Genomic DNA, 21,112 nt, shown 5'->3' with positions numbered 1-21,112 from the left:
ACTAGTGCATCCCTTGGCTAATGAGAGAGGAGGATGCTGCTGTTTTGTGACGCCTGCGACGAAGTCCATTTACTTTTCTGGAGCTTGGTGTGAGTGACTGAAGTGTTGGATTTGAAGGGATTTGGATGTAGGTGAGCCGCCTCATTCGTGCTCTCTGTACCATCTTCCTACATCTATCGCCCGGACGGCCACTGACTGCGGTCGGTGTCCTTCCCGCGGCACCAGAACCATGCCCGTCCCCGCTGGATACCTCAGTAACACCCCCATGGCCTTCAAGTCCTCGGCCTCGCTTATCCCACCTCCCCCGATCAACACCCACCAGCCCGGGGTTGTCGCCTCGCTTCTCTATAGCGGCTCCAAGTTCCGAGGACATCAGAAGAGCAAAGGCAACTCCTACGATGTCGAGGTTGTTTTGCAGGTCCGTTAGATTTCTGAAACTTTCATTTGCCAGTCAGCTGACGACTAATTTTGCTGACAAACATGTCAAAACACGTAATGATTGGCAGCTTCCAGAAGGAGTGTTCATAATCACCGTCCATGAAACCTAGATGTTAGGTGACCCTATCATTAATTGAATTCACATTCTAGTGACGGTAGGTGAGCTGGCATTAGTAGTTAGTAGTGAAAATGTTATTACCAGAATGGGATTCAGCTGTGTTCAGATGCATCGTTGGCTCACATCATGACATCAATGGAAAGAAGTTACACAATGAATGATCCTTCATTCCACTATCTAGCTAGTGAACATTTATATACTGTTTTCAAGTCTTGTGTTGTTTCTTTCAGCATGTGACCACGGAAGACTCATACTTGTGTGGCTACTTGAAGATCAAAGGGTTGACAGAGGTGAGAATGATTTACTTGATACTGAAATGAGGTTGAATAAAGGTTTAATATAACCCTTTATTTTAATCATGGTTCTGATTATTAGCACGACTTGTTTCTCTTTCTGTTTTTTTCTTCTATAGGAATACCCCACGCTGACTACGTTCTTTGCAGGGGAGATCATCAGTAGGAAGCGTCCGTTTCTAACCAGGAAGTGGGATGCAGATGAGGATGTGGATCGCAAACACTGGGTAAATGGAATATGCGATCATTCATTTCATTTAGCCTAATTCAGTAATTGAATTGAATAGTCTGATCTGCTTTAGACCTCCGTGCCAAATGAAGTACGAGATAATCTTGCCAGGTGAGAATGTGAGGGCGTCATCCCCCTCATTAATCTTTTTTGATTAATGTTAATTTCTCGTGGACAGACTGTAAAATAAATAGTATTGTGATGTCTGTCAAAAGTCCCTGAGATGTGACGGCTAACAGGCTAGTTTGTGGGGGGGGGGGGGGGGGTCTAATAACGGTAGATTTGTCAAGCAAGAACAATAGTTATGATTGTTAAACATTGTATTGTTCCAGCAAAAGGACACTGTGTTGTTTTAACGATTTTCTATTTGGGCTCCAGGGCAAATTCCAGGCCTTCTACCAGTATGCAAAGACGTTCAACTCGGATGAGTTTGACTATGAAGAGCTGAAGAACTCTGACTACATCTTCATGAGGTGGAAGGTAAGCTCAAGCCAGACCGCATGTTACCTATTCCTCCATTATCAAGGAAAAGCTGAAGCATGGATATGAGGTTTGGCGACATGTCCTCTATATATACTGTTATAATGATGTACTAACTGTTGTATTCTCCTCCACAGGAGCAGTTCCTGGTCCCTGATCACACCATTAAAGACATCAGCGGTGCTTCCTTCGCTGGTTTCTACTACATCTGCTTCCAGAAGTCCACAGCCACCATAGAGGGGTACTACTACCATAGGAGCTCAGAATGGTAACAGGAGACTAGATCCTAACTGGGTCATTGATGAACATGTGATAAAACTGGTTCAGATGTATCCAGGCCTTTTGAACTTAGAACATAATCCTGTGCATCATCAGTTCTGATGCGTTTCTTTTTTCTTTAAATGAATATTTAATTTGCTCAGGTTATCAGGGTCAGAATGCAGTTCATGCCCTAATTCTGTGGGGCATGAATTTTTTTTATATATATTTTTTTTTCAACTAATAAAAAATAAATAAATATCTGTTCTCTGTACAGTAAGAGTTGAGGGCTTGGGGTTGATTTGATTTGGGACTGGCCACTGCATCTCTCCTCTCCTGACTTTCTGCACTAAATAGCCCTCTCCCTCACAGGTACCAGTCTCTGAACCTCACCCATGTTCTGGAACACAGTGCAGCCATCTATGAGTTCCGGTGACCCAGGCATTGTGGCTTTGTTGGCTCAGAAAGACTTTAAGGCCTGCAGAAGCTACATGAAGGAGACATGAAGACTGAGAAGGACTGGGGAAGGATGGGTAGAAGGGGGACATGAAAACTGTGTTGTTACTACTACCAAGACGATGTGCTTTTCTGTCTGAGGAAGAAAAGGAAATGGAATGATGGATTTATTGATGGACAGATGGAAGCAGGTCTGTTGGACTGGTACTTTCACAGAGGAAGGTATGGATGGATGGAGGAGACAGAGGGAAAGGACTACTCTGCCCCAACCAGGGCAGGCAGGAGCTTCAGTCCTGTGGGATTGGGGCAGAGAGCCATAGCAGTGTGATGCTTTATCATTTCTTCATTTGTTTTAACGTCTGTTTTTAAAAGCTTGTTGACTTTCACTCTGCTGCGTCAAGGTCCGGTCATGAGTTATGAAAATGGAGACTTCAGTACTACAACACTTGTCTTTGGACACTTTATAAATAAAGCTGAGGTTTTCCTCTTGCAACTGGGGATTTGTCTGCTTTTATCCAATTCTCATCTGAGCTTAACAGATATTGGACAAAGATTCTTCTGCTCGACTCTATCAAACGCTGGATCTCTTTTGAAGCTAAATGTCAGCGTGTGGAATAATGTTCAGATGAACTACACTCCGTCTTTTGGATTGAAGCTTAACACTTCATAGCTCATTGAATGACAGTGTTATTGTTTTATTTTCAATCTAGGCTAACTCTTCTGATTGCCTGCAAAGAGATTTTGCAAGTTACCTCTTCAGCTCCCCGTTGTAAAGCTTCAGACGACAGAGCAATGACTGTCTGGAGGTCCGTGCTCTGTGGAAAAGACAAGTGACATTTGTGAGTGCTTGTTGTTCTTGTATTGTTGGTTTCATTTGCACACGTTGTGTTTAACTCGAGTGCAACCCTTCTAATCCAGTACACATGTGTAACGTTGGTTGGATTTAAGATGGAATCATATGTTACTAGGCCCATGCAGTCAGCAGCATTTTACTTTTCACTCGCATTCATTAAAACAAAAATACTTTTGTCACCAACTTCTGTTTTCCTTGGGTGTCCATGCCCCTTCATTGTTAACTATGCAACATTATGCAACATCGTTCGTTATGCAACAGCATCATTCTTGACTTCAACCATACATCTCCAAGTTTCAAAAACCAGATGTATTCTATAAAATAGTATTAAAGATGTCTTATCATTAAAGGAAATATTTTGTCTAATTGCCCTTTTCAAGCACTACCCTTCCACATTTGCCCTGTCCATGCAATGGTGCCATCTTTTTAAAGTGTATCAAAATGTATTATACCAGTATGTGTGTGAGTATGGACCGAAAGCAGATTGGTGTGGTTTGACTGGTTGTGAAGAATGGAGTAAATCATATCAAAACACCCCTTATGTTTTTTTCTTTCAAGACTATTGTATGAACTGTACTTCACTGACATACTAGTAATGGGTCCTGTTATATTACTCCATAAAAACACAATGAACTAAATATTATTCTAGCTGGACAAATACACAGAATGTCAAATATTAAGAACCCCTGCTCTTTCCATGACAGACTGACCAGGTGAATCCAGGTGAAAGATATGATCCCTTAATGATGTCACTTGCTAAATCCACTTCAATCAGTGTAGATGAAGGGGAGGAGACATGTTAAATAATTATGTTTGGTGTATGTGTGCCATTCAGAGGGTGAATGGACATGACAAGTTTTAAGTGCCTTTGAATGGAGGTATGGTAGTAAGTGCCAGGTAAACCGGTTTGAGTGTATCAAGAACAGCAATGCTGCTGGGTTCTTCATGCTCAGCAGTTTCCCTTGTGTGTCAAGAATGGTCCACCAACCAAATGACATCCAGCCAACTTGACACAACTGTGGGAAGCATTGGAGTCAACATGGGTTGACTCCAATGCTTCCCACACCTTGTAGAGTCCATGCCTGGACGAATTGAGTCTTTTCTGAGGCAACTCAATATTAGGAAGGTGTTCCTAATGTTTGGTATACTCTGTATTCTGAGCTACATCAAGGTCAAGAATGCACAGCTGGATAACGTGTGGCCGTTTTGACTCCCTCCCACCTATCTAATACTACCCTCTAGTGGTGATACCAGTTTGTTACACATTGTTGTTGGGTCTATACCTCCCATTGAAGTAGACACTTAAAATGGTAAGGGTTAAGGTTTAGGGTAGGGTAGGGTCGTCCCAGAGATGCCAGATAGCACTGGCCAATGTTGCTGTCAATGGTTTACAACACAGTATTCAGGGTCTTAATGAAAGTAAGGATTCCAAGGCCAAAAAACATTCCTTACCCCAGGACAATAAAGAAAAGGAGCACTCTGTTTCTGCATAGATCTGTTCATTTATTGACAGGACAAACAAGCAGGCGTATGTTTTGGCATCATTGCCTTCATCAGAGCCTTGGGGGTCAGTGAAACTAACAAGTAACCATTTCCGATGCCTGACTCAGATTCTGTCTTAGATTAGTTAACCATAAGGTACACTATGCTTCATAGATATCCCCTCCTGTACTGTGCTGTGATGAAAAGGAGCGCTGCAGGATACTGAGTTTCCTGAAGTCCCGCACAGAGATGGAGGGACCGGGCGAGGAAGAGGGCGGACGGGGGGGGAAGAGGCATAGATACTGTATATAGTGAACAAAAATATAAACGCAGCATGTAAAGTTTTGGTCCCATGTTTCATGAGCTGAAATAAAAGATCCCAGAAATATTCCATACGCACAAAAAGCTTATTTTTCTCAAATTCTGTGCACAAATTTGTTTACATCCGTGTTAGTGAGCATTTCTCCTTTGCCAAGATAATCCATCCACCTGACAGGTGTGGCATATCAAGAAGCAGATGAAACAGCATGATCATTACACAGCTGCACTTTGTGCTGAGGACAAAAAAAAGCAAGTCTAAAATATGGATTTTTGTCACACAACACAATGCCACGTATGTCTTAAGTTTTGAGTGAGCGTGCAATTGGCATGCTAAATGCAGGAATGTCCACCCAAGCTGTTGCCAGAGAACTGAATGTTGTCATTTTCCTCCAACGTTGTTTAAGAGAATTTGGCAGTACGTCCAACCGGCCTCACAACCGCAAACCACATGTAACCACTCCAGCCCTGGACATCCATATCCGGCTTCTTCACCTGTGGGATCGCCTGAGACCAGCCACCCAGACGGCTGATGAAACCGAGGAATATTTCTGTCTGTAATAAAGCCCTTTTGTGGAGAAAAACTAATTCTGATTGGCTGGGCATGACTCCCCAGTGCAAGGCCTGGCTCCCAAGTGGGTAGACCTATGCCCTCCCAGGCCCACCCATGGCTGTGACCCCTGCCTAGTCATGTGAAGTCCAGGGATTTGGGCCAAATTTATTTATTTAAATGTACTGATTTTCTTATATGAACTGTAACTCAGTAAAATGGTTGAAATTGTTGTATGTTGCGTCTAGATTTATGTTCAGTATAGAAAGTACTTTCTCATTTGGGTCAAATACAGGAGAGAAATGCATGTTATGTGTCTGAAGATTGCGAGCAATTGACGGATAGTGAACTTGAAATTGATTCTGACAAGTGAGGAAAAATAACCTGTGTCATTAGGTGAAGGCTTCCGAGCAAGGTCTGACTTAGTATGAGGTCCCAGACAGATGCCAGTCGATGCACTGTGCATCTGCCAACTTTCCTTCAATTCGCAAGTGGCTGAAACTTTCACCAGAGAAAGAATCTGAGTGAAACAGCGCCCCTCCACCCTACCACATGTAGCCCATGTATCTGATGCTGTCTGGGCAAAAAGAGTAGGACATACTCTTTTTGGCCAGACAACGTCAGATCCATGGACTCAACATACAGCGCCTTCTAAGTATTCACACGATCACCCCTTGACTTTTTCCACATTTCGATGTTACAGCTTGAATTTAAATTGAGATTTCGTGTCACTGGCCTACACAAAATACCCCATAATGTCAAAGCGGAATTATGGTTTTAGTATTTTTTACAAATGAACTGAAAACCAATAAGTAAACGAGTATTCAACCCCTTTGTTATGGCAAGCCTAAACAAGTCAAATAATAAGTTGCATGTACTCACTGTGTGCAATAGTGTTCAACATGATCTTGAATGACTCTCTGTACACCACACATACAATTATCTAGAAGGTCACTCAGTCAAGCAGTGAATTTCATACACAGATTCAACCACAAAGACCAGGGAGGTTTTCCAATTCCTTGCAAGGACGGGACCCTACTGGTAGATGGATTAAAATAAAAAGCAGACATTGAATATCCCTTTGAGCATGGTGAAGTTAATTATACTTTGGATGGTGTATCAATAAACCCAGTCACTACAAAGATTCCTAACTCAAGAAGTAAAAAACAAGGAATGAAAAAAGAAGGAAGACTGTACAGAATAAAAATATTCCAAAACATGCATCCTGTTTGCAATAAGACACTAAAGTAAAACTGCAAAAAAGCATTCTAAGAAACATACTTTATGTCCTGAATACAAAGTGTTATGTTTGGGGCAAATCCAACACAACATATCACTGAGTACCACTCTTCATATTTTCAAGCATGGTGGTTGCCTCATGTTATGGGTATGCTTGTCATTGGCAAGGACTAGGGAGATTGTTAGGATAAAAAAACGAATAGAGCGAAGCACAGGTAAAATCCTAGAGGAAAACCTGGTTCAGTTTGCTTTCCAACAGACACCGTGAGAAAAAAAGAAAAAAATGCACCTTTCAGCAGGACAATAACCTTAAGCAAAAGGCCAAATATACACTGGAGTTGCTTACCAAGACGACATTGAATGTTCCTAAGTGGCCTAGTTACAGTTTTGACTTAAATCGGCTTGAAAATCTATCGCAAGACTTGAAAATGACTGTCTAGCAATGATCAACAACCAACTTGACAGAGCTTGAAGAATTTAAAAAAGAATAATATGCAAATATTGTACAATCGTTAATACCACTGACAGCTGTTCAGTATGGCTTATATCTGGCATGCAGTCCATGATGACAGCAAAGTGTTTTGCCTTCTTAATCTTCTCAACATTGGCATCTTTTTGTGCAGCCAGAGCTATCAGTTTATTTTGGATACTCTTGCTAAGATAATTATCAATTATTTAATGATTTTCAAACTATCTCAAACGTTCAGTCATTACAGGGTCAAATTGTGCCATTAGCTCCACCTGCCCAAAGAAGTTGCCATTTCTTGGCTCGTGTATATCCTCTAAGTGTCTACAAAAGGCTTGGTTTCATTCAGCCAAATGACAGATCAATGGCAAGCAGTCTCCTCAAAACCATCTTCCAATGATTTACCTCAAGTGCCATTAACTCCTGGTTGATTGCGTCAACGGTTGTGCCGGTTTTACATTTTTCCATAAGTTGGCGCCAACTCTCCATGTTTTGTAAATGCTCAGTACAACGCTCATGTGCTTTCAAATTGGTCCCGATATTCTTCCAGCAACGAAAACCATCACTGCTCAAATTAGTCTATTTTTCCCCAAATTTGGACAATAAAAACGAAACGCGGCATCTGTCTGGGGCCTCATACTAAGTCAGACCTTGAATACACAAGCCATGTCCGTGTATTGTTTTTTCTCTGTTTATCATACATTTTTCATAGTTGTCACTACTAAATCTTAAAGCGACTGCATCCCCCACTTTGAGGGAATACTGTTTTGGCCCCTGTTTGACAAGATCACACTTCTGTTTGTCAGACAGCGCCTCTGGCCACATCATCCCTTCAACACACAGTAGGTGCATGTGTTGATCTCTTTGTGACTCTGGAAGATCAAGGGCTAGAGGTGAATAAGGCTCTGAAACCAAATTTGCATGATTTGCATCTTCCTCTCCGAGCTTTTGCTCTGCTTCGACATTAGCTACCGCTGTGCTACTACTAGTGATAGCCTGTAGTTCCAATGACGATTAGTCACCGACAGCAGCAGTGGCAGTAATGCTACTGGTTAAGCGCTGGTTAAGCGCCAGGCCTGGGCCTGTCTGGGCTCATCATTATGTCTTCTGCCTCCATGACGAAGGAAGTATTATCAGCGGCACCTGTCTTTTTGCAAAGAAAAATGCGTTAACTTCGGTAATTTTTCTGTTCAAATTAAATTTCCTTATTTTATTTTTTCTCTGTCCCTCTCTTCTGAAAGCGCCTCATCACAGAGTCTTTGCTGCATCTTACCTTCAATGAAAGTCACATTTGCAATCATATCGAGTAAAACAATGCACACAGGCAGCACAGTCATGGCTAGAAGGGATCCAGCTTTTGTTGAATTAACGTCAAAAGTAGATTTTTCTTTGGTGCATTTTATCTTACCCTAACCCTTTTCCTAACCATAATCTAATTCTACTAACCTGCTACGTTAATTCTCGTAACCTGCTGCGTAAGTTCTCCTAACCTGCTACAGCAGAGGGAGCAACAGCGCCTCTTCAACCTCAGGAAGCTGAAGAAATTTGGCTTGTCACCTAAAACACTCCCAAACCTTTACAGATGCACAATCGAGAGTATCCTGTCGGGCTGTATCACCGCCTGGTACGGCAACTGCACCACCCTGCACCACCCAACTGCAAGGCTCTCCAGAGGGTAGTGCGGTCTGCACAACGCATCACCGGGGACAAACTACCTGCCCTCCAGGACACCTACTGCACCCGATGCCACAGGAAGGCCAAAAAGATCATCAAGGACAACAACCACCCGAGCCACTGCCTGTTCACCCCGCTATCATCCAGAAGGCGAGGTTAGTACAGATGCATCAAAGCTGGGACGGAGAGACTGAAAAACAGCTTCTATCTCAAGGCCATCAGACTGTTAAACAGCCATCACTAACATAGAGAAGCTACTGCCAACATACAGACTGAAATCTTTGGCCTCTTAAATAAATTGACTTAATAAAGGTATCACTAGTCACTTTAAAAAACACAACTTTAATAGTGTTTACATATCCTTCATTACTCATCTCATATGTATATACTGTATTTTATACCATCTACTGCATCTTGCCTGTGCCGCACGACCATCGCTCATCCATATATTTATATGTACATATTCTTATTTATCCCTTTACATTTGTGTGTATAAGGTAGTTATTGTGAATTTGTTAGATTACTTGTTAGATATTTGTCACGCCCTGACCTGAGAGAGACGTTTTTCTCTGTTTAGTTAGGTCAGGGTGTGATATGGGGTGGGCATTTTATGTATTGTATTTCTTTGTTTTGGCCAAGTATGGTTCCTAATCAGAGGCAGCTGTCTATCGTTGTCTCTGATTGGGAATCATACTTAGGCAGCCTTTTCCCACCTGTGTTTGTGGTTAGTTGTTTTCCGTTTAGTTATCTGTTGCCTGACGGAACTGTTTGCTTTCATTTTGTTTAAGTGTTTCATTATAGTAATAAATATGAGCACTTACCACGCTGCGTTTTGGTCCCGTTCTCATTATGACTAAAGCCATTACAGAACTACCCACCAAAAATGGACCAAGCAGCGTGCCCAGGAGGAGCAGGGATCCTGGGCTCGGGAGAAGAGAGAATGGAGGACGCCCTGGACCTGGGAGGAGATAATGGCAGGTGACAAGACCCTGCCATGGAAGCAGGTGGAGACGGAGCAAGCGGAACGGCGACATTACGAGGAGCTAGCTCAACGACGGAAGCACGAGAGGCACCCCCAAAACTTTTTTTTGGGGGGGGGGTGCACACGGGGAGATTGGCAGAGTCAGGGTGGAGACCTGAGCCAACTCCCCATGCTTACCGTGGGGAGAGTAGGACTGGTCAGGCACCGGGTTATGCTGCGCCAGCTCTACGCATGGTACCCCCAGTTCACCAGCACAAACCAGTGCGGCCTGTTCCAACGCCCCGCGCTTGCCGGGCTACGGGGGGATCCAGCCAGTACAAGTTGTGCCAGCCATACGCTCCAGACCTCCAGTGTGCCTCCACAGCCTAGTATATCCTGCGCCACTTATACGTACTGTGTCGCCAGTGCGCCTGCACAGCCCAGTTCGTCCTGTGCCAGCGCCCCGCCCTTGCTGGACTAAAGTAAGCATCCAGCCAGCATCCAGCCAGTCCGGTGAGGCCTGTTCCGGCTCCATGTAAGAAGCCTCCAGTGATGATCCATGGTCCGAAGCCTCCAGTGATGATCCATGGCCCGAAGCCTCCACTGATGATCCATAGCACGAAGCCTCCACTGATGATCCATGGCCCGGAGCTTGTAGTGATGATCCATGGCACGAAGCCTCCAGTGATAATCCATGGCCTGGAGCCTCCAGTGATAATCCATGGCACGAAGCCTCCAGTGATAATCCATGGCCCGGAGCCTCCAGTGAAGATCCATGGTGCGGAGCCTGCATTGACGATCCATGGCACGGAGCCTGCAGTGACGTCCCCCAGGCCGGAGCCTCCAGAGACGTCCCCCAGTCCGGAGCTTCCAGCGATGGTCCCCAGTCCGGAGCCTCCAGCGACGGTCCCCAGTCCGGAGCCTCCAGCGACGGTCCGCAGTCCAGAGTCTCCAGTGGTGGTCCGCAGTCCGGAGTCTCCAGTTGCGGTCTGCAGTCTAGCCCCTCCTGCGCTGATCCATGGTCCGGTTCCTCCTCCGACAATCCACGGTCCGGCTATACAAAAGCGGAGGGATCAGCGGGCGGAGTGGGGGCTACGCCCTGAATCGGGGCCGCCACCAAGGGTAGATGCCCACCCGGACCCTCCCCTATAGTTTCAGGTTTGCGGCCGGGAGTCCGCACCTTTGGAGGGGGGTACAGTCACGCCCTGACCTGAGAGAGACGTTTTTCTCTATTTAGTTAGGTCAGGGTGTGATATGGGGTGGGCATTCTATGTATTGTATTTCTTTGTTTTGGCCGAGTATGGTTCCTAATCAGAGGCAGCTGTCTATCTTTGTCTCTGATTGGGAATCATACTTAGGCAGCCTTTTCCCACCTGTGTTTGTGGGTAGTTGTTTTCCGTTTAGTTATCTGTTGCCTGACGGAACTGTTTGCTTTCGTTTTGTTTCTTTGTTTAAGTGTTTCATTATAGTAATAAATATGAGCACTTACCACGCTGCGTTTTGGTCCCCTTCTCATTACGACGAAAGCCATTACAATATTACTGCATTGTCGGAACTAAAAGCACAAGCATTTTGCTACACTTGCATTAACATCTGCTAACCATGTGTATGTGACCAGTACATTTGATTTTGATTTGATTTAACTGCAAAAAGTAATTTGACAAAAGCTGGATGCTTTCTATCCATGACCCGGCAGAACTCAGGGTGAAATAGTTCATTATAAATATCAACCAGTCCGTGGGTGATTAATTACACTTGTTTCTACTATTTATGATACAACTGTGGATTATATTAATACATTATTTATCTATTATGAATTATTATTTGGCTTTATGGATTAATTTACATATTTGGAGGCCTTTTCTGTAAACAATGTGGCCTCATTAACCTGGGCACAGTGGCCAAGCAAAACCCCCTTCCCTCCCCATTTGCTTTGCAACTTTGAAGCTTCCCACATATTTTGCTTGTCACAACTTCCGCCGAAGTCGGCCCCTCTCCTTGTTCGGGCGGCGTTCGGCGGTCACGTCCTGACCATAGTAAGTTGTTAGTTTCTATGGAAGAGTTGTCAGAGCGTGACAGACGTCACCGGCTTTCTAGCCATCGCCGCTCCATTCTTCAATTATCTATTGGTTTTGTCTTGTTCCATTCACACCTGGTTTGCATTCCCCAATCACACTAATTGTATTTATTCCTCTGTTCCCCCTCATGTCTTGGTGTGAAATGATTTGTGTGTTATGTGTTGTACGCACTAGGCTAAGCGTTTGTTATTTTCCGTGTGTTTTCACTAAGCTTATTTGTATTGCTTTACATTTATGTTGTGTGACATTTGTGTGCGCTATACACTTTGCCTTGTTGGCTGGATGAGGTTTTTGACGCAGCTGCGTCCATCTGTATATCTCTCCTGCCGTAATAAAGTGTGCGCCTGTTCACAATTCTCTGCTCTCCTGCACCTGACTTCACCACCAGTACGCACACGCCTGACATTGCTGCTGCTGGACCAACCTGCTGAAGCAAGACAGAATGACAGCGATGAGTTAAGCAACCCATGACAGCTTGAACCACCCAGTTTATAATTCCAGCTCACAAGGGTCCTTGATGATGTGAGGCCTGAAGCAGTTGCCTCTTCTGCCTAATAGTAAGTCTGCCACTGCTTCCAAGCCTAATGATCAGGAAAATACCCAAGAGGACTCTGTCCCAGTGGGAGTACGATTCAGGGAGAAAGTGGATCCATGTCTTTTGGCATCCATTTGTGGTAAGAACGAGTTGGATTCTGTCAATTTGGTCAAAGTATCCAAAGGTGAATTTTTTCTGGTGTGTGTCTGCTGCTCAGAGGGAGAGTGCGCTGCGTGTTTCAAGACTCGGGACGAAAGCGGTGTCCTGCTTTGCTCTCCGGAGCAGAGTGCCGCTTAAAGCAGTGATAACTGGGTTGGGGTCGAGTGTTAAGGTGGATCAATTGAAGTTGGGAATCCCTGGTGTCTGTGATGCACGCCGTTTGGTGTGACACAGACCCGGTGGTGAGCACGAGACTGACGCGAGACCCTGTCTGTCCTTCTGAGTTTTGATGCAGTGTTTCCAGGCTAAAATCATGTTAGGGTATGTAAGTTATCCTGTGAGAGCTTTGTTCCAAACCCACTAAGGTGTTTCAGGTGCCAAGTTTATGATCATATTGCAGCAGTATGTAGAAGGGAGATTCCGAGGTTTGAGAAGTGTGCAGGAGGGCATGGGTCAAAAGTGTGTAGTTTTGGTGAAGAAATTGGAGTTTCAATTGTGGGGGTGGCCATGTTGCTGGGAATCAGAAATGTTCTGTGCAAGGAGACAGATTGAAGTTTCCAGGGTGAAAGCAGTGCAGAAAGTGTCATGTGGAGGCAGTTAGGAAAGTATAGGATGGTCGGCAAAGGATAAGGGAGCCTGAGAGGATCACTGAGTAGTAGACCAGTACAGAGTGACCCAAACAGTTTGTGCTTTAGTAAGGTTGGCTTCTTGGCGTTTATTGCTGTGGTCATTAACTGTACCTCACAGATGGAAGGGAAATCCTCCCCCCCAAAAGAATATTTTTATATGGAACTCAGTCCAGCTTTCAACTTACTCTTGAAAGTTGTAATAGTAGAATGACATTTTTTTTATTGGCTAGTGCATCATCAGCTTTCCTCTTGTCATGTCAGTGATTGGATACCTTAGAGAGCTATTTATTCAGTATATTTCTATATTCAGTGCAGTGTTCTTTATACAGTATGGTGCACTCCACTGGATTAATCCCACGTCAGTGCTCCAAGTCAGGACCAAAGCTGTTGCTATTTTTCAAATGACCACAAGAGAACAGCATAAAACTTGTAGAGCAAAGCCCGTTGATACAACCCTGCTATCTATTCTTTGATAATACAGTATGAAACATTAAAAGAAAAGAGTTTACAGGATAGATTAATAAACTGCTTATTTGTGAAGGTATCATTGCATAGAAATGTTTTTAATGTCATATTTATATATATATATATATATAACTCACATAACCACATTTTCTGGTGTCACCCAAAATTTCTATTCCCCAGAGTTTCGTGATGACCCATAGAGAAATAACTCCCCTGTCCGGGTAACAAACCACTGTCAATCAGTCCATAAATCCTCATACCTCATCCTTTGTCCTGTGCCCTTGTCATAGACATAACATTTATGTTGTAGCTCCAGGTAAATCTACTGTCCTGTAGATCTGATGTGGTAATGTAGGTTAGTTGGCACATTTGGTTTGATAACATAAATAGTAGCAGGTCTGGAAAAGCCATCCCTCTCTTTCCCATGGTATGCAGTGGAGGAAAAACCCATTGTCTAGTCATGTTCACACCAACACAATGGATCTGTGTAGGCAGGTCAGTGTTGCTCTGCGGTGACACAAGGGCCTGGCTTGTACTTCCTGACAATCAAAAATGTATCACTGGAATGATATAAAGTGTTTATGTTCCTGTGTTCCAGCCAGTGGAGACTGGTAAGGGAATGACAGCTCATGGTAATGGCTGGAATGGAGTAAATGGAATGGTATCAAACATGTGGTTTCCATGTGGTTGATACCATTCCATTGCGTATTCCACCCATTACCATGAGCCGTCCTCCCCTCAGCAGCCTCCACTGGTCCCAGCGTAGTGTTTTAATTCAATAATATGGCTTGTTTGTTAATTAAGAAATAATGCCCGAGGAGGTGTGGTATATGACCAATATACCACGGTTAAGGGTTGTTCTTATGTACAACGCAACAGGGAGGGCCTGGACACAGCCCTTAGCCGCGGTATATTGGCCATATACCACAAACTCCCGAAGTACCTTATTGCTATTATAAGCTGGTTACCAAGGTAATTAGAGCAGTAACAATCAATGTTTTGTCATACTCGTGGTATACGGTCTGATATACCACGACTGCCAGCCAATCAGCATTCAGGGCTCAACCCACCCAGTTCATAATTCTAGTTATGTAAGGCTCAGAGATGGATGATGGGTGTATGAATGTTCTACTGAATGTTAAGTACAGAGATAGGGATGAGGCAGAGGGCAGGGCGTGAGATCTATATTTTTATACAACAAATAATAGGGAGCAGCCTTAATGTGATGAGGTTGTTCTAGAAAGTGCTCATCAGGGTTCCGTTTCAATTCCAGTCAAGTTAATCAAATCCATGGCCTGTGTGGTCCAGCGGTTACAGTGACTGACCCTGGCACGCCGCACACGTATGCCGGAGTCGGCATGGGTTTGAATCTGTCCCACTACCCTTTGACTCACCCTCTCCCATCTTTCCAACACTTTACTATCTCTTAAATAAATAAATTAATTACGAAAGGAGTGGGTCTGCACCACTCCTTAAAAAATACCTTTAGAAAGTAAACCAAATTGTAATTCCAAATGTTCCTAATTGAAAAGCATTATAGAGAATAGGAATTGGAATTTCAGTCTACTTCCTGAATTGACTCGAATTTCAGTGGTGCTCATGCATTTTACCTGGCATTGCAAGTGACAAAAGGATCTTTCCTTTTAAGGCTGCATAATTTGTAATTTACAAATTATTCAAGGGTTTTTCTGTGTGTAGTACACACAAAGTATTGCCAAAAGTAAAACTTTCCCTGCACAGGGACTCCATATCTTCAATGAATGACTAATACAGTATAGATAAACTTCCTCCTTGACCTCGCTGTTACAGTACATACAGCTTTACACTCTTCTCAGAAACCATTACTCACGCCACTCCCTTCTCCTCAGCTTCATTGGTTTGGTCATGGTCCGATACAGAGAAAAGATTATATAGCCTTCACAGATACATTAAAATAACAGAAAATAAGTTTAGCAAAGGTAACAATGCTTAAGTGAAGTGGTGAATCAGTTGACTCATAAGAACTCTAATCTTATTCAATATGCACAGGATGTTCAACCGCTTGATACAATATGTCAATTCTTTGGGTAACTTTATGAATGCACATTGTATTTTCCAAGCATATTTTTCTTTCTGACTAAATGTTTATTCTAATCGACAAACATTCTGACATGTCCTGGTCATTAATCTGTATTGTTTTTGTTTCAGTGGCGTGTTATTCACATTTGAGGATTAGAAATCAGGGCTGGCAGTCACTGTTACCCTCTCTCAGGTGTGGCTGCCTGGATGAGGTAAGGAACATTCTGCATGTGACCATTCTGCAGGATGTGAATGAAAAGAAAAATATTCCTGTTTCCTCAACCTCAACAAAAAGTGTTTATGAGGCTCATTGAGAGGTAATTATTAACACTATTTGTTTCCCGCTTTGACTACACCTGTGAGTGTTTGCCACACACAAACACACACACACACACACACACACACACACACACACACACACACACACACACACACACACACACACTTCATGGGCAATACCCTTCTATTGTTATTATGTCTTAGTTAACATATTTCATATAAACACATTTACTGGAGACTAAGGAGTCACAAAGTGGCTATAAACATGTACTGTTATTTCACATCAGGTTACAAATACAATAAGATTAAATACATTCACCTACAGCAAAATATGTATTATGTTAATACACTATACAGTTTACAGCAAAAGTGGGTGGTGAAGTAACCAATGCCATTTTTTAAAATCATGAGTCAAAATGCACATAATATAATATATATAATAAATAATGTAATATATAATAATAATAAAAAATATAATATATGCCGTTTAGCTGATGCTTTTAAGCGACTTACAGTCATGTGTGCTGACATTTTACATAATGGGTGGTCCCGGGAATCGAACCCACAATCGTAGCATTGCGAGAGCCAGCCACATGCCTGATACAAACTAAACCAAAGGCCTGCACACACAGATTCCATATTTCAAAGGTCCCCCCATTACCTACCTCCTCAATAGTATTCTACCAGCCTCATTGTCATATTCTCTACCAGTACCAAAAAACTAAGATGGCAACAAAGCTGGTATAGGAATTTTTTTCTATTTCTGCAGATTTCCAACACTTTTTTATAGTAAAGTAAAGGCCCTCAGAATACTGTGATATTCTGTATGGCCATAATATGGCCAAAAATTGTGTGACAATAAGAAAAGGTAAGTTAAGATTCCAGGTCATGAACTGACTGGAGGAAAGGATTTCACCGAAGTGTTACTGGTATTTGAAAGTAGAATGCACGTGCCATGCATAAGCTTTTCTGGCAGGTCGCTGGTAAAACAGTGCCACGCACGGCTCTGGTTCCTCCTCTGCTATTGTCTGTTGTTGAGCAGAGACGCTGATACTTGGATAGATAACGTGTCTGGTTGGAACAGGGCACATACAGTACCAGTCAAACGTTTGGACACCTACTCATTCAAGGGTTTTCCTTTATTTTTACTATTTTCTACATTGTAGAATAATTATGAATACATCAAAACGATTAAATAACACATATGGAATCATGTAGTGAAAAAGTGTATGTGCGTGCATGCTTACAGGATTACGTACCTGCATACAGAATGTGCATGCATATGATGTGCTCATGCACGTGTTTGTCCTGTAAGACAGTGTGCAAATCCTCCCAGAAACAGCCAGTTACCCACTTGTGTACTGTGTCCCGTGTCCAACCCAGCAAGGCACATGTGGCTCTGCTCCAGGTGTTTCACCAAAGTGTTCTTGGTATTTCAAAGTAGAATGACAGGTTGCTGGCATGTCAGTCCCAGTGCCATGCCCAGCTTGGGTTCCTTCTCATCTATTGTCTGTTGTTGAGCAGAGATGCTGATGCTTGCATAGATAACGCGTCTGGTTGGAACAGGGTAAATGTTGAGGCCGTCTGCTCTCTTTTAAGGTCCTTACTACTGAATAGTGTCTGTTCCAGGTGCATAGGAGTCAAAATAACAATACTGGAGGCGATGGTGACCTGCACACTGTCGAAAAAATGAATAAATTCAAAACTGAGGCTTAAATGCTAAATAAATGTGTTTATTTGTACATCATGGTGCCCAAAAAATCATGCAAGAAAGTGCATAAATAAAAGTTGAAAACAAAAAAGAAACATTTCGGCCACAGGCCATCTAAAGTCCATCCTCAGCATCCGGTTGGAACAGGGCACATAGCTACAATATTCACTGCCAAACACACATTTATAGATACAGTATATCAACTACATAGACCAGGAATAGATTTTGTCTATTTAAAATATATTTTTGTATTGCACTGCAGACATGGATGACAGTTAGATATTTCCTGCCATTTTGTCTGTAGGTTCCCCAAGTAAAATCCATATCCTCTTACCTCTGTGTTCTTATCTGCAAACATTTTGTGAAAATTAATGATGACCAGCCTAGGGGAACAGCCTTCTAATTAAATGCTGGTCATCACTAACTTCACATTCCCTAATCAGTATCTAACACAGTAACATTTATAAAATATTGACATGAGAAATACATTTTAAATATGAATTAGTACCTGAAATTATTCAACACAGGGATGTAGCATCAGCTTGAGTCAGTTGTAATGAATAAGCTGGTGAGCTCTATAGTCCCTTATAGGAATTCCTAGACATTACAAATCAAACTACGCACAAACAGACATCAATATAGCACACTGATCGTATTATCACATTCAGAAAAAAGTATAGCATATTGCTTGCTGGCAAACATTATGATGCTGTATTATTATTTAGTTATGGCACTCAGTGAAGGCTGCTGAGGGGAGAACGGCAAATGGAATAGCATCAAATACCTGGAAAACATGTTTGATGTATTTGATACCATTCCATCTCTTCTGCTCCAACCATTTCCACTAGCCCGTTCTCCCCAATTAAGCTGCCACCAACCACCTGTGATGGCACGAAGACACATTTAATTCTATCCCAGTCTCAGATAAAGACGTAAAAGTACTATACGTCCTCCAAGACTTATGATTACGGAATGTCATCCAATTTGTATGATATTGTACGACCGGGTAAGACATATGATACTATACTTCCTCCAATTCTTATGACATTGTACCACCAATATTCATTTCACAATGAAATGTACCATAAAGTAAAATAACATACTAATTGGAGGGGTACAAATTTACATCCCAAATGCTACGAATTGCACTGAGGCCAGGTTGCATAGAGAGGAGCTCACTACAGCTGAATCACATTAATATCCACAATCCGTAGATGGCAGCTAAAAATCGATGCACGAAAGGTGATAGTGTGTGTTTTTTTTTTTTTTGTCAGATGAGTGAGCTTTAGGTCGCTAGTACTGTTGTGGGCGGAATCGGCATGGTTACATTGCACTTCTAAATTAAATGCCTAAAATGAAACTGTAAAGTGTATTATAGCATCAATGTCACTACTATTACACCTCTGAGGTGCATGCGTGCATATGTGCATGCGTGCTTACACTGTAAAACCTTGAAACATGTGACACGTTTATAACCTAAATGTCTGTATTTAAAACATAAACAATAGACATTTAGATTTGCCAATAAGACACAGACATTTTAGAATGGAAAATTAAAAAGCTAAAAAATATAGATACGTTAAATAGAAACAACTCGATTAATCATCATTTCAAAAGCTTCTATGAAAATCTATATAAATCAGAATTATACAACAGCGGGACTGATCCTACTGCCTTCTTAGACTCAAAAACCCTAAAGCAATTATCAGCAGACAAAAAAATAATCATTAAAAACAGAGGTCTCCCAAAAATAAATATTAGACACTGTTAGAACAGCGCAGAGAAAAAGGAATGGATGGTTTTCCCACAGAATTCTGTTTAACATTTTGGGACAATATCGCGCCCCTATTTACACAAATGACAACACACATCACTCAATTCAGTGCTTACTAGTTCCATGTATCAAACAGTTATTTCAGTTATATTAAAACCTGGAAAATCTGGAGAGTCCCTTGCTGATTATAGACTAATACGTTTAATAAATTGTGACAATAAAATAACAAAGCTTATAAGCAACAGAATGGCAAGAGTCTTACCAGACTTTATTCAAACGGGGTTTATAAAAAATGGATACCAAAAAAATACAAGAACATATTTCAGTTTAATAGAATACGCTAAAAAACAAGACGGATTCATCAATAATGGCCATTGGAAAAGTATTTTGACCGTCTTGAACGGCCTTTTCTATTCAAAACTTTGGCAGCTTTCAACATTCCAACTGAAAGAATAAATGTAATAAAAATATTATATAAATGTCCTAAAGCAAAATTATACACAAATAATACATTGTCAGATGAAATTGCTTTAGAAAGGGGCACAAGACAGGTATGTCCTCTCTCCCTCCTCCTGTTAGCACTGGCAATTGAACCGCTTGCAGAAATAATTAGACATGACCCAAACATAATAAGTATTGGTAAACATTAATATATACTAAAGTTATTTGCAGATAATCTCCTGATATACCTCACCAATACTGAAAACTCAATGCCTCCCCGCTGATAATATTTTCAGAATACTCAAAAATCTCAGGATATCAAATGAATGTGGAAGAAAAACAAAATAATGGCAATAGAAAAAATAAAACTGATGATCTACAACAATCATTTAAGTGAGGCGGCAGGTAGCCTAGTGGTTAGAAGGTTGCAAGATCGAATCCCCGAGCTGACAAGGTAAAACTCTGTCGTTCAGCTCCTGAAAAAGGCAGTTAACAAACTGTTCCTTGACCGTCATTGAAAATAAGAATTTGTTCTTAACTGACTTGCCTAGTTAAATAAAGGTGAAATTAAAAAAATATACTTTGGATTCTTATCCTGTCACAGCTGCCTGAAGAATGGGACCAAAGCGCAGCGTGTGTATCGTTCCACATTTTATTATAACTGTGAAACTATGCAAGACATACAAAATAAACTAATGAACAAAACAACAAACCGTGACGAAGAGGTGCAACATACACTTACTCAAAATAATCTCCCACAAAACCTAGTGGAAAAAACAACAACTTAAATATGATCCCCAATTAGAGACAACGATGACCAGCTGCCTGTAATTGGAGATCATCCCAAAAAACCCAACATAGAAATACAACAACTAGAACCCCACATAGAAATACATAAACGAGACAAAACTCCCAACATAGAAAAAATAAACTAGAACCAACATAGACAAAACCCTCTGTCACGCCCTGACCTACTCTACCATAGAAAAATAAAAGCTTTCTATGGTCAGGACGTGACATATCCCCTACATTTGAAGTCTGTGGCATACGGAACTGTAATTAGCATAATAAAAAAATCCCCATCAAAATTTGTCAATTTAAACAATTTTTTGTTGCATGGGCTGCGTCTCAATCCACTGCATCTGCGGATGTCGCCCTTCCGCATCTC

At 42.0% G+C, this 21,112-nt stretch overlaps 1 protein-coding gene across 1 annotated transcript; it reads left to right on the top strand.

The window, feature by feature from the left end:
- The first annotated feature begins 33 nt into the window (after nucleotides 1–33).
- On the top strand, nucleotides 34–3,661 carry LOC115201368 (glucose-induced degradation protein 4 homolog). The gene is made up of 6 exons (XM_029764940.1): nucleotides 34–418; nucleotides 787–846; nucleotides 969–1,076; nucleotides 1,457–1,558; nucleotides 1,696–1,826; nucleotides 2,189–3,661. Exons 1-6 carry the CDS (start codon nucleotides 230–232, stop codon nucleotides 2,250–2,252), a joined length of 654 nt encoding a protein of 217 aa, XP_029620800.1. The 5' UTR covers nucleotides 34–229; the 3' UTR covers nucleotides 2,253–3,661.
- Nucleotides 3,662–21,112: the final 17,451 nt, after the last annotated feature.

The sequence above is a fragment of the Salmo trutta genome, chromosome 10 (genome assembly GCF_901001165.1).
Source record: "Salmo trutta chromosome 10, fSalTru1.1, whole genome shotgun sequence".
In the NCBI taxonomy this organism is placed as follows: Eukaryota; Metazoa; Chordata; class Actinopteri; order Salmoniformes; family Salmonidae; genus Salmo; species Salmo trutta.
The sequence above is the reverse complement of the archived record's forward strand: the minus strand, read 5'-3'. Positions and strand labels throughout refer to the sequence as shown.